Below are 14,628 nucleotides of genomic sequence, written 5' to 3'. Positions count from 1 at the left end.
GTTTCCTACATTATCAATTGCTTATGTCATGTTGATCAAAATGTATTATAATGGGTCTCTGTTGAATAGACTTAGGCATTAGTTCATCACATAAGTCTTTACATGCAAAATGGTTGAACAAGTTGTCATAATATGTCAGGAGGAGGCTATTTGCACCATGGTTGTAGAAAACAATGCCATGGTGCACACTAAGGTGTAACTTATAATTTACAATAATTGTCATCAGAACTTTATCCATAGTTTCTATCAGAACACCCCTCCAGAGTACACTGTTATATTGACAACATGACTAAGTAATGTGACTGTCTTATCCGAACACAATGACACAAGGACTTGTCATTCTGATGGCACTGACATGTTCACTGACACAGATATTTACTTTTGAGAGATGAACTCAGGATTCTGAGCAAGAGACTGACTTTTGTAGGTAATTCAAGGTGTTTTGCTATTTGTACGATTTGTTTTGAGACATGCACTTACTGTTTTGCAAATGTCGAGGATGATTTGAGAAATGTACCAAAGCGACTGAGAAAAACTGTAACATAAGTTTAAAAAGAAGAAAACCTGATTTATCTCACATTATCCCTCAGTTATCTCAGAGCCAGTCAGGAGTTCTTCACATCGGTACAGGATGTTCCCTCTCCTTCGATCGATCACTTTCATGTGAGTCTAATCAGAGCATCGAACACAAACAAACACGTCATGAGAGCAGAGAGGACGGAAACAGACGTCATGTGAGTGATATAAAGCTGCTGAGGGACACAGAGGACACATTAAGCTTTAATGTGTCTGAAGCTACAACGGAGCAGGGTCATCATTTATAAAACATCCACATCTCTAAATATGTTATTATTCTTTGGGAGACGGGTGGGAGGATTAAAAGACATCAACTATTGAATTCATTTAAACTACTGTGATCATCTTAAAGTGTCTATCAGTGCTTTCACACCTGCATGTTTGTACAATCATTAGAATTCACCTCCATAACTAGCATGATTTTGAAAGTAGCATTCCCTCAGTGCTCCACAGCGGCGTCTTTTATCTCGCTCTGACCGCTGTGAAGATGGATGGATAGATAGATGGAGACTTTATTGATCCCGAGGGAAATTTAAAGACATGCAGAGAAAACGTGTTAGTCAGGCAGAGACCAGCACGCACATTAAATCTGTGCTCACACAATGAGAGTGTTATTATAGATATACTCAGATATATAGATCTCAGCCTGAGGACGAATCTCAGCATCAACAAGTGACCACTTTAACTTCACAAGTTGTCAAGAAGTTAAAATACTGTGGAGAAGCCCCGAGGGGCGACAGATACTCAGAAAGATCTTTAAAGAGAAAAATGATCGATTCGATGTCGAGCATGTGAAAAGGAATGATCAACATTGAGTTTTTGCTTTTGAAGTTGAACCTGTCGGAACAAATTCAAAATTCAACCCTGCAACCAAATGAAATTGAGATTTTCTGATCGTGACTCTCACTAATCAAAACAAACACAAAGTATTAGCTCTGCAGAGTTTGAACATTTGTATTAAGATAAGAGAGATATAGGATAGGATAGGATAATACTTTATTGATCCCCAGAGGGGAAATTCGGGCGTTACAGCAGCACAGACAAGAAAGCTCAAAATACAAAATACACATTAAACAGAATAAATAGAAAAATAAAAATAAAAAACAAGGGGTATATACAGTACAAATGAATGATGAAGTTAACTGGGGGGAATTGAGAATTGAGACAGTATTTGCAGAGAATGACAAGATAAAGTGACAAGTGATTAAAGTGACTGTATGATAAATAGTAAAGTAATGTAAAGAGAAGAGAGGCAGTGTTGTACCACAGTACTGCAGAGTGCAGTTATATAATATAATATAATATAATATAATATAATATAATATAATATAGTGCAATATGAACAATATAGTGTAATATAATGAAGTGTTATATAATACAGACTAGTATAATAAAAATATAGAATGTACAGTATATATGTATATATTGATGCTAAATAATAATAATAATAATAATAATAATAATACAATAATACAATGATAATAATGAAGCAGGTCATGGGGGTAGTGTTCTATGGGGGTGAAGTTTAGTGTCCAGGACGGACTGTTATTGTTGTCATAGGCTGCTGTTGTACAGTCTGATGGCAGTGGGCACAAAGGAGCCTGAAGCGCTCTGTTTTGCACCTGGGGGAGATGAGGCGTTGGCTGAAGGAGCTGCCCATCTGCCACAGCTCGTCATGTAGAGGGTGAGAGGAGTTATCCAGGATGGATAAGATTTTGTCCTTCATCCTCCTCTCACCCACTGACTCCAAAGTGTCCAGATGAAGACCCACTACAGAGCGGGCCTTCCTCACCAGCTTGTTCAGCCTGTTTGCCTCACCAGTCTTGATGCCACCCCACCAGCACGCCACAGCAAAGAAGAGGGCGCTGGCCACCACAGACTGGTAGAAGGTCTTCAGGAGTCTGTTGCAGACACTGAACGATCTGAGTCTCCTCAGGAAGAACATCCTGCTCTGCCCCTTCCTGAAGAGGGCGTCAGAGTTGTGAGTCCAGTCCAGTTTATTGTTGATGTGGACCCCAAGGTACTTGTATGAGTCCACCCTCTCCACTTCCTCCCCCTGGATGATGACTGGGGCAGGGGGCCTCTTCTTCTTCCGGTAGTCCACTACCACCTCCTTTGTTTTGCTGATGTTGAGCTTCAGGTGGTTGCTTTCGCACCATGTGACGAAGCTCTCTAACAGTCCTCTGTACTCCTTCTCGTCGTCATCAGTGATGCACCCAACAATGGAGGAGTCGGAAAACTTTTGGAGGTGGCAGGAACCAGAGTTAAACCTGAAGTCTGATGTGAAGAGAGTGAAGAGGAAAGGCACCAGAACAGTTCCTTGAGGTACTCCTGTGTTGCCCGTCACTACATCAGAGACACAGCCATCGACTCTGACATACTAAAGTTGAGTTTGAGTTGTTCTGTCCCATCTTGGCCTCAATCTTGTCCTTGTAGTTGTTCTTGGCCTCTCTCAGCTTCTTCTTTAACTCCTTTTGGACAGCCTTGAGCTCCTCACGATCCCTAGTCATGAAGGCCCTCTTCTTTTTGTTGAGGAGAGCTTTAATGTCTTTATTGATCCATGGTTTGTTATTTGAGAAGCAGCAGACCTTTTTGGTAGGGACTATGGTGTCCTCACAGAAACGGATGTAGTCTGTAATACAGTGAGAGAGACCTTCAATGTCATCACCATGTTCCTCTTTAAACATTTCCCAGTCTGTGACATTGAAGCACTCCTGCAGGGCCTCCTCTGTATCCTTAGACCAAACCTTCAAAGTCCTTGTGTTGGCCCCCTGCTGCTTCACCAGGGGCCTGTAGGTGGTCTCAAGGTGGATGAGGTTGTGGTCTGATTCCCCAAGAGGGGGGAGGGAAGAAGAGCTGTATGCTCCCTTCACATTGGCATACAGGAGGTCCAGGGTTTTATTCCCTCTTGTAGATAGGGGAGAGAGAGACATGATTAAAGTCCTCGCTGATCAGTATGAGGGCGCTGGGATGCTGGGTTTGTAGTCCCGCGATCATAGTGTGGATGACGTCACTCGCGCTAGCGGCTACAGCTGATGGTGGGACGTAAACAGCAACAGCAATGGCATGTGAGAACTCCCGTGGCAGATAGTACGGGCGTAATCCCACCGCCAGCATTTCAACGTCTGGGGTACAGACACAGTCCTTCACAGTTACATGTCCGGGATTACACCATTTAGAGTTAATAAAGACAGCAAGACCTCCTCCTCTCTTCTTACCGCTCTGTCTCCCCCTGTCCGCTCATACCAGCGTGAAGCCGGTCAGATCGATGTGACTGTCCGGTATATTCCCATGCAGCCATGTCTCCGTGAAGCAAAGTAAACTGCACTCCCTGTAGACCCTCTGGCTGTTTACTAAAGCTGTAAGTTCGTCCGCTTTGTTGGCGAGTGACCTGACGTTCCCCATGATGACCGATGGTAGAAAGGGTTTAAATTTCCTGTCTCTCTCGATCCGCTCCCTGACTTTAGCGCCGACTTTCTTCCCCCGGCGGACACCTCTCCATAACTCCTCAGGGATGCGTGTAGGAGGAACACCGGCTCCATGCCTGAAGCTCAGTAGTTCCTCACGAGTGTACGTGATCATTCCAACAGTAGAAAAAAAGTCCCGAAAGAAACACGTAATTCCACAAGTAATACCGCAACTAAAACGCTGCAGCAGTGTCCAACAATAAACACCGAAACAGAGCAAGAATACTCAATAAAAACAAGAAAATAGACGAAATAAAGAAAAAAGAGTCATATCATATCTGACATGCTTTGTTTGTGTGTTATGACTGTGAGTTATATGATAACATGTTTATTAGATTGATCTGCCTCTGTGGGGATTTGCACTAAAGTGAAACAAAATGCAGGGTTGAATTTGTCCGTCTGTAAACGATGTTTGCCAGGTGTGGCTAATGTTAGCATTGCTAACACCAGCCTTCAGTCCTCCTTACAGGTTAACGTCCACATGTGTGTGTAATGATGTTACACTTTAACCTGACACAGCAGATATATAACTTTACCTCCATTTTATAGCTCACAATACTGACAGACTGCGCCGTGCTACTGGACGCCATCTTTCCACTGTGCTGTTGTTTACTTTGGGGTCAAAGGGCAGCAGCCACCGACTGACACTTTTTTTCAATTTATTTTCACAATAATGGGTAAAATATGCAATTTTAAATCATTAAACTTTTTAATTTAGTTATTGAAGGCATCTAGCGACCCTCCTCTCAGTGTCTCACTACCCCCCAGGGGGTCCCGACCCACACTTTGGGAACCACTGCTGTAGCCTATAAGTCTGGAAGAGGAACGCTAAACCAGGTTTCATAAACAGCAGTGATCATAAGAGTGATGCAGATGTGTTTCAGTCTCTTTAACGTGTCATTAATGAAAGTAAATCCTTATTTAATGTTACGTCATCCCTCAGGCCTTTCTTCACCGTGTGAACAAAAGAGTCAAAAGGTGCACATGGAGGACTTCTCCACAAAATCAATCCAAACACGTCTTCTGAATATCTCACTTTAATCACACAGTTACACCGCTGTATTCACTGGAATCTGCAGCAGCAGGTTCTTACATGAATTTGTGCAGATCTCATGCTCAACCACAGAACACATAGTGTCAGCCCTTTCATTCAGAGTTTTTTATTCTGCTGTTGTTGGTTTGAAGTGTTTGGAGGAAACAACAAGACGTTGTATTGCACCGACCCCCCACAGCTGAGCAGCATCACGCTGCCGACGGGAAAATATGACACAAAAAATACAACATTTGAAGTGTTCACAGCGTCATATGTACGCTAAATAAGACCTTTGATGCTTACTTGTAAAACTATAGTAAGTTGACTTAGGGCTGTCAAACAATAAATGTTTAATCGTGATTAATCTCATTTTAATCTCATGTTTGAAATTCCATTATTCTGTGTCTAAAAATATAAATAGTGAGGCTTTTACTGTGAATTTTTGTCCTGTCCTAAGCTGAGAGTACTTTACTTGCTGTGTGCTTTTATTTTGAAATACAGTAAGGAGCTTCTGGTAGATTGAATGTCAGGACAGGAAGTTAAGCACAGAAACAGGAAGTGGATAGGGATCCCAAACTGAGGTCAAACAGCTCAAAGGAATGTAACAAAGATCAATGTGTGATGTCATAAGGTCAATGTGTGATGTCATAAGGTCAGTGTGATGTCATAAGGTCAATGTGTGATGTCATCAGGTCAATGTGTGATGTCATAAGGTCAGTCTGATGTCATAAGGTCAGTGTGATGTCATAAGGTCAATGTGTGATGTCATAAGGTCAGTGTGATGTCATAAGGTCAATGTGTGATGTCGTAAGGTCAATGTGTGATGTCATAAGGTCAGTGTGATGTCATCAGGTCAATGTGTGATGTCATAAGGTCAATGTGTGATGTCATAAGGTCAGTGTGATGTCATAAGGTCAATGTGTGATGTCATAAGGTCAGTGTGATGTCATAAGGTCAATGTGTGATGTCATAAAGTCAGTGTGATGTCATAAGGTCAGTGTGTGATGTCATCAGGTCAATGTGTGATGTCATAAGGTCAGTGTGATGTCATCAGGTCAATGTGTGATGTCATAAGGTCAATGTGTGATGTCATCAGGTCAATGTGTGATGTCATAAGGTCAGTGTGATGTCATCAGGTCAATGTGTGATGTCATCAGGTCAATGTGTGATGTCATCAGGTCAATGTGTGATGTCATCAGGTGGATATTACTGTCTGAGAGTTTGTTAAAGTGAAATGAGACATTCAAAGATGCAGCAGTGTTCTTCTTTATCATCAGTGAGACTACAGGGAGACACTGAGGACGAGTATCTACGGAGAGCCTGAAGGGACAAAATAACATGAGATTAATGTGATTAACTAGTTAAAGCTGACAGCCCTGATTCAACTTCAAATAAAAAGATTTCTGCTGTTTTAATCTCCTTAACAAAACTTCACTTTGTGCACGTTTTGGGTCATTTTGTCCCGACAGCAGCGACAGAAGAAGATCACAGTGATGCCAGCAGGATTCCTGCAGGTCATCTTTGTTTTTCTCAGACACGGCGGCAGCACACAGGAACTCTCAGCCCTCATGATAAAACATGAATCAGCCGTCCGCCTGTGTTACACAACAGTAGTTAGCATAGTAAGACAAAGAGTACAGTCAGTAAATAGCTCTCAGTAGCATCATGAGACAGGAACACTGATCCAGGATCATGCAGTTAATGTCAACTTTCAGAACGAGTCAGGCAGGAATCAAACACTTTGCAGGATTAAACATTTTCATACAAGATACCATATTTAACACACTGTCACATGGAAAAATGTGAACATAGATCAAAGTGGGGTCAGCAGGATCTTCACACTGAAGTCTGTCACATCAGAAACATCCGACAGGAACTCTGAATTCTGGACTTTATTCTGACCCCTGAATGCACCACCTCACGGCAGCAGCAGCTTTAGAGTCACAATGAAATCAAACCTTTTAAAAAATCTAAATTCAAATGTTGAAGTTAAAACATGAACTTCTTATTAAAAGACAAATGCCGGGGTCTCCTGATGTCAAACAGCTGCAGACAGTCTATGGTCGTGCAGCGTCACCACCCCCTCCCACTGGCTCCTCCCACTGTGTTCTCACATCAGCTCACTCTGACTTTCTGCAGAATAAATACGAGGAGGCTGGAGAAGAAACTCAGGGTGAAGTCCGACTGATTAATTCGGCTTCTTGCGTTCACACATGCAGCTCCTCCAGGAAAACTTCAAGAGTTTAGTGGCAGAGTGAAAGCGCTAACAGATACACCTTGCTAAAAAAGCTAGCGCTAGCGCCAATCTTCATCCACATAACTTCACTTCGTGCTACGAGAAAATCAAGATGATGCCAAACTCGATGCATGTAACAGTAGTGCAAAAACCAGCGAGTTATGTCAGGACGTCCATTTCATATATACAGTCCATGTGTCAACAGAAACTGATTCCTAATAAAAATCTTCAAATGACAATCCTCAGAGATGTGAGGTAAATATTCACTATTTCTACCAGCTTTACATCAACATTTAAACCTTTAGATTTGATAATATATGAACGTGACACTGACTACTTCTAAATATGTGATTTAAAGTCACCAGTCCGCCAGTTTAGACGAGCAGCAGGTAAGTCATTCAGGAAAAAGGGTTTTTCTAAGAAGTAGGACAATGTTGACATTTGTGCCTGATGAAGGACCTGAAATGTCAAAGGTCATGATCACTTCCATTAAATGTTAATTAGAGCAGCTTCTGGTATGCGGACTTTGTCTTCTTTCTGTCTTTGGATATTTTTTTTTTCCAGCACCCAGTACTCAACAATTGGGATGTGCGGGCTGTTTGATAGTGTTGTGTGACGTTTGGGAATATGACATCAGAATGCACATCCGAGTATTAATATTTGGGATTTCATCTTGTGAGCTTCATGCTCTCTTTAAAGGTGACATATCCTCTTCCTCTTCTTCTTCAGTTTAAATAAGTGTCAGAGCTCCTCCTCAACATGTGTGTGAAGTTTCTTATTCTAAATCCACTCTGATCCTGTATTTGATCATGTCTATAAACCCCTCTATTTCAGCCCTGCTCAGAACAGGCTGTGTCTGTACCTTTAAATATGTAAATGAGCTGTGTCTTACCACGCCCCCTCTCTGGAAGGGCTTGGGTGTACTCGGTGCTTTCTTGCTCCATGTCCTATTGTTTACGGTGAGAAGGCAGACTCAGAGGGCAGAACAAACACCTAGCTGTGGGAGTGTCACCCACCTGGGGGAGAGGCTACTGCCCTTTGTGATGTCATGAAGGGAAAATCTCCAAACGGCCTGTTTGAACACACATTTTCTGAAAAGTGGAGCAGGGAGAACACGGAGAGGATGGACTTTTCTCATCATTGGGGGGTTTGTAGACAGACTAGAGGAACATGGAGAAATGTGATTCTGGATAATATTTGACCTTTAATGAAGATTATTTACATCCATAGAAATAATTTACTGTGCAGTGTGAGCACGATTATAAGCAAAGACTCATATTCAAATCAAGCACAATAACAAGACTGAATCTGATTGTGAAAACATTTGATTAATGAAATGTTCGTTTAAAATCCCAAAATGTTTTGTAGCTCTGATGAAGACAGGATGGAGCGCTGGTAAGATTTCAATGTTTATAAGTCGGCCTTGTTTGTCTCTAAAGTCCACAAAGAAACGCCAGGATGATTTATTTTGTCGGCATTGTCATCATTTTGTGTCTTCTTTTGGTTTCAGGTCCCTTTATACTAATAAAGATGTAAGCATTCTCTGTGCTTGGTATTAAGTGCATTGAAGACACAATAAACAAATTAAAATAAATCAATTGGCTGCTCTGAGGAGCTCGAAGGCTAGCTTCACATTTTCAAGGATCAAGGATTCATTTCTTTTAGTGCTTCAGTTGTTTGAGAAACAGAGTGACATGATCAAGACGTGCTCTTTAAGAATGTGAAACACTGTGGTGAATTCACAGCAATGTTTTCATTAAAGGAAGACTGATCGACTCATAAATAAATAATAAAGTCTGTCCTGTGTAAATGTGTCTCTGAGTCCTGACTGTCTACAATGAGGGAGAAGCTTGAGTCCCGCTGGCTGTGTTGTTGTCAGAGCCGTGTTTACATGGACGGGACGGCCGGCTCCTCCCCTTGTGTATAAAAGCTGTTTTAGTCAAGAACTAGAGAGAAGAAGAAGAACATACTCACTGATTATTTGGATGTTAGTAAGAGTTTTTAGATCACGCTCATTCTGTGTCAGTTTACATGAAATGTGAAGCTACGAGCTAACTAAAGAGCGCTAACATTAGCATGCTAACACAACAATGTGAAGCTACGAGCTAACTAAAGAGCGCTAACATTAGCATGCTAACACAACAATGTGAAGCTACGAGCTAACTAAAGAGTGCTAACATTAGCATGCTAACACAACAATGCAGCTCGAGCAAAGGACGATTTTGTCCACTGCTTGCTCTAAATGGTGCTTCATTATGGTGCGTTCTGTTTGATAACTGCTTCATATGAACTCGAGTAGAGGAGGGGTTGGAGGTGTGTCTCTAGAGGAGGCTTCAGCATGGAGGAGGTGTGGCCTAACAGCAGTTTGTTTTGGTTTCATGCTGGTGCTCATCTACTGGATGAAAAAGTTGCTCATTCTTCCTTTAAAGTGAACTTCACCTGTGATAAAACCCAAACAATGCAACTTCAATTTGAGTTCATGTTTTTGTAGTTCAATCAGCATGCTAAAGAAGACGTTTGTGTGGCCTTGTTATTCAGACAGAAAGATGACCCTGACGGAGGCCGAAACACAGCGCTCTAATAAAGTCATTAAAGATGATCTTCATGCTACAAGTGTTGGTTGACCTCTTTGACCCCTTTCACTCTTCACTTTGCTTCTCCATTGTTATTCAGACAGCGAGTGATGAGAACTTTTTAAAAACGGTTGCCTGCTGTTGCATTAACGTTTCCTCTGTTTGCATCATGAAGGAGCCGGAGAAACAGCTCCTGAATAAAGAGCACCAAACTAAAGTTTCCAAGGTGTCCACACACAAAGACGTGTTATTATAAATATATGAAGAGCGGGACGCCGTTAGAAATCTGGTTTCATTGTGACTTTAAAAGCAAAGTCTAAGTGAAGTTTTTCTGCAGGACGATAATAAGAAACACTTCTTTGACTTCACGGTGTAGAAAAACAAAAACAGGTTCAGTCTTGAGTGCAGCATGTCAGACATCTTGGCTGTGACTAATAAGTTATCTTAAAAACACACATCTGTATCCACAGGGATCTCTAAACGCCCCTACATGGGCCCTCTTGGCGGCCTCTGACCCCTCCCGCTCTCAGAAGTCAGGCGCGTGATGCTCGCCGATAACACTTCTCCTCCGCTTTAATCCGAGCAGCGATCAGCCGCCGGAGGCTAAAAAAAGAGAGAGAGACGAGCAACAAAGTTAGAGAAAACAATGAAGTCAGTCTTTGCATCCGACAGTGTTTCGTCACGGCACAGACGCCACGCCGCGCCGCACCACGGGGTCAGGAGGTGATTATCTTACGACGCTTAACGTGGCTTGTGATTTAAAGTCAGATCCAAAGCTCCAAGGAGAAACCAAGAACTGCTGATAACCCTGAGGAGGGGATCACAAACGGAGGATAAAACTCTCCCAGTTAACACTTTTTATACACAATTACCAGGGCACGCCATGTCTTCAGCGGCCATCTTGGAAAGAAAAGGTCCCTCAGACATGTGTAAAATAGCTCAGAGCTTCAGAAGAGAGAAAACACACACACACACACACACACACACACACACACACACACACACACACACACACAGACACAGACACACACACACACACACACACACACACACACACACAGACACACACAGACACACACACACACACACAGACACACACACACACACACACACACACACAGACACACACACACACACACACACACACACAGAGACACACACACACACACACACACACAGAGACACACACACACACACACACACACACACACAGACAGACACAGACACACACACACACACACACACACACACACACACAGACACACACAGACACACACACACACACACAGACACACACACACACACACACACAGACACACACACACACACACACACACACACACAGAGACACACACACACACACACAGACACACACACACACACACACACACACACAGACACACACACACACACACACACACACACACAGACACACACACACACACAGAGACACACACACACACACTCAGACACACACACACACACACACACACACACACAGACACACACACACACACACACACACACATACACACACACACACTCAGACACACACACACACACACACACACACACACACACACACACACAGACACACACACACACACACACAGACACACACACACACACACACACACACACACTCAGACACACACACACACACACACACAGACACACACACACACACTCAGACACACACACACACACACACAGAGACACACACACACACACACACACAGACACACACACACACACACACACACACACACAGACACACACACACACACACACACACACACACACAGACACACACACACACACACAGACACACACACACAGACACACACACACACACTCAGACACACACACACACACACACACACACAGACACACACACACACACACACACACACACACACACTCAGACACACACACACACACACACACACACAGACACACACACACACTCAGACACACACACACACACACACACACACACACACAGAGACACACACACACACACACACACACACACACACACACACAGACACACACACACACACACACAGACACACACACACACACACACACACACACACACACACACACAGGCTGATTGTGTTGTGCTTCATTAGCCTCATTAGCTCGTTAGCATCGGGGAGTTCCCTAAAGGAAAACAGATCAATAGACTGTTGCATCATCTTATTCTACCCTGAAATAACCAAAAACATTTTGCAGATTTTTACAGATATAAAATATTATTTGCATTTCAGAGGATCTCACAACACAAGCCGCGTTGCGATTTCCTTTTTTTTTTTTTTTTTTTGCTGGGGGTTTATAAGTCAGTGCAGGCAGGAGTGCTTCAATCCTCTGAATCTTATTCCTACAATCCGCTTTTCTCCATCGATATCGGACTTCTTAACTCCGAGACGCAGCCTTCAAATCCTTGCAGAGCTTTTCCAAAAAACACAGAGAAGAAGCTTCAGTCCTCCACCAATCAGCCTTTTGAGACGACCGACAGGCATCTGCACGGGCGCCATTCTGCGCTCCGAGCAGCCGGTGCTCAGCACATTTCACTGCAGGACCCAAAAAGACCCTACCATGCTTCTGCAGCCGAGAGCAAAGCGAACACACAGAGGAGCGACGCCTCCAAAAGGAACCCAACACAACACGACCACGTCGGGGCTCATACTTGGCAGCGAGGGTCCGAGCGCTGGCTGGGAGGCGCCAGAGTCTTTTTGGCGTCCGTGCAGCCGAGGCAGGAAGGAACCAACGGGCTGAAGAGTCGGCCGAGACCTTTCCGGAAGACGCTGTTGGAGAGGCTGTAGATCAAACAGTTACAGAAGCTGTTGCTAATCGCTAACCACGTGGTGAGGAAGGACGCCACCTTGTGGTGATACAGCCCGGCGCTCTCCAGCAGGAAGTAGAGGATGTACGGCATCCACAGCACGTAGAAGACGCTGGTGATGCGGAACAGCACCATGGCGTAGCGTTTGTCCGGGTGGCCCTCGCAGCGCTCACCTCGCTCGCCTTTCTCGCCCTCGAGGTGCGTGCTGAAGCGAGCGTGGCGTTGGGTGATCTCCCTCGTGTGCTGCCGGCAGATCCTGAAGATGCTCCCGTAGGTGAAGCAGACGGTGAGCGCCGCCGGAGCGTAGAGCAGCCCGACGATGAAGGTGCTGAAGCCCGGGCTGGTCGTCCAGGAGTCCGCGCACCACTGGAATATGTCGCCATGGTAACCCGGCTTCCCCCAGCCGCAGAAGGACGGCAGGAAGATGAGGGCGGAGTAAACCCAGATGAGGACGATGCACGCCCGGAGCCGGCACGGCGTCACCAGCGTGGCGTAGGACAGCGGGCGGGTGATGGCGATGTAGCGGTCCACGCTGATGCACGCCAGGGACGCCATGGAGACGCTCTTCAGCACCGACACCATGTAGCCGAACACCTTACAGGTGAGCTCCTCATTCAGCCGGCGGAGGTAGTGGAGGAGGGACAGCGAGGGCACGAGGCAGCTCACGCCCACCAGCAGGTCGGCGTACGCCATGGTCTGGATGAAGTGGCTGGTGGTGTGGTGGTTCAGCAGCGGCGCGCAGTGGAAGACGAAGATCACCACCAGGTTCCCGGCGATGATGAGCACGGTGAGGAAGAGGATGACGACCACCTCCAGCACGCAGGTGTCCAGGCTGCGCGAGTAACCTACGGCGCCGAGCAGGCAGAACGGAGGAGAACCGCTTTGGTTCACGTCGGAGGTCGAGTTCATGTTTGGACTTGAGGAGGGGGGGAGGGGGGGTTAGCTTAGCGTAGCCTCCATCCAGTCGTCACAGTCTCCGGTGTAATCCAAAAGTTGCAGTTAAAGTCTAATTCTCCAAGAAGGAAACCGGCGCCGCGTCCTCTTAAATCAGCATTGTCTCTCCGTCAGAGAGTCTGAAGTCGATGTAATCCGGCGCCGGACGCAGAACGAACGCCGCTCTGCTGCACGTGGATTTGTGCAGGAAGAATTCATTGTAGGACATAAAAACAAGAGATGCCGGTGTGGTGCTGCAGTGCAAACCGTCCCCCCCCCCCCTGAAAGCTGTTTATCTCCCCCCTCCTCTTCAGATGTAAATCCTGAGGTAAGCACTCTGCTCCGGCTCGCAGCCACAGAAACATCCAGACATCCTCCTGCTCCCGGAGCGCCGGCTGAGGGAAAAGGGAGGGAAAAGAAAAGCTGAAATTCCCGGCAGCGCCCGACGCTAACGCTCCTCCACGCTGCCTCGGCAAACACACGGCGTCAGACCTGGATGTGGCCGCCTCGTGTTCACACACACACACTTTTACACACACTTACACGTCTCAAACATCCAGAGGTACCAGGCTTCCAGTGTGTGTGTGTGTGTGTGTGTGTGTGTGTGTGTGTGTGTGTGTGTGTGTGTGTGTGTGAGGCACACTGCCTCTCCGCTCTGCTGTAGTAGCAGTACTGATGATGCAGCGCTGCCTGCCTCCCTCTCCTCCCCTGCTCGCTCGCTCTCTCTCTCTCTCTCACACACACTCTTGTACTTCCCTCCCCTCGTCTTCCTCACTCCCTCTCGTTCTGCCTCTTTGCCCCTTCATCCCGCCCCGTCCCCTCCTCCCTCTCTCTAACCGCAGCACTGTGTGGATTAATTAGATTTGTTGGTGGTTTAACAACATTTCAGTCACATATTTCTGTGTGAAACCACAGCCAACCAAATAACTCAAAACTAAATATTAATCCTCAAAATGCTGTGT

General features: G+C 45.2%; 1 protein-coding gene across 1 annotated transcript; it reads right to left on the bottom strand.

Annotated features, from left to right (window-relative positions):
- Positions 1-7,881: 7,881 nt before the first annotated feature.
- LOC132974756 (probable G-protein coupled receptor 21) lies at positions 7,882-14,352 on the bottom strand. The gene has a single exon (XM_061039027.1). It carries the CDS (start codon positions 13,640-13,642, stop codon positions 12,572-12,574), a length of 1,071 nt encoding a protein of 356 aa, XP_060895010.1. The 5' UTR covers positions 13,643-14,352; the 3' UTR covers positions 7,882-12,571.
- Between the last annotated feature and the right edge of the window lie 276 nt (positions 14,353-14,628).

Source organism: Labrus mixtus, chromosome 5 (genome assembly GCF_963584025.1).
Source record: "Labrus mixtus chromosome 5, fLabMix1.1, whole genome shotgun sequence".
NCBI classification, from domain to species: domain Eukaryota; kingdom Metazoa; phylum Chordata; class Actinopteri; order Labriformes; family Labridae; genus Labrus; species Labrus mixtus.
Note: the sequence above shows the minus strand (reverse complement) of the source record. Positions and strands in the feature narration are given on the sequence as shown.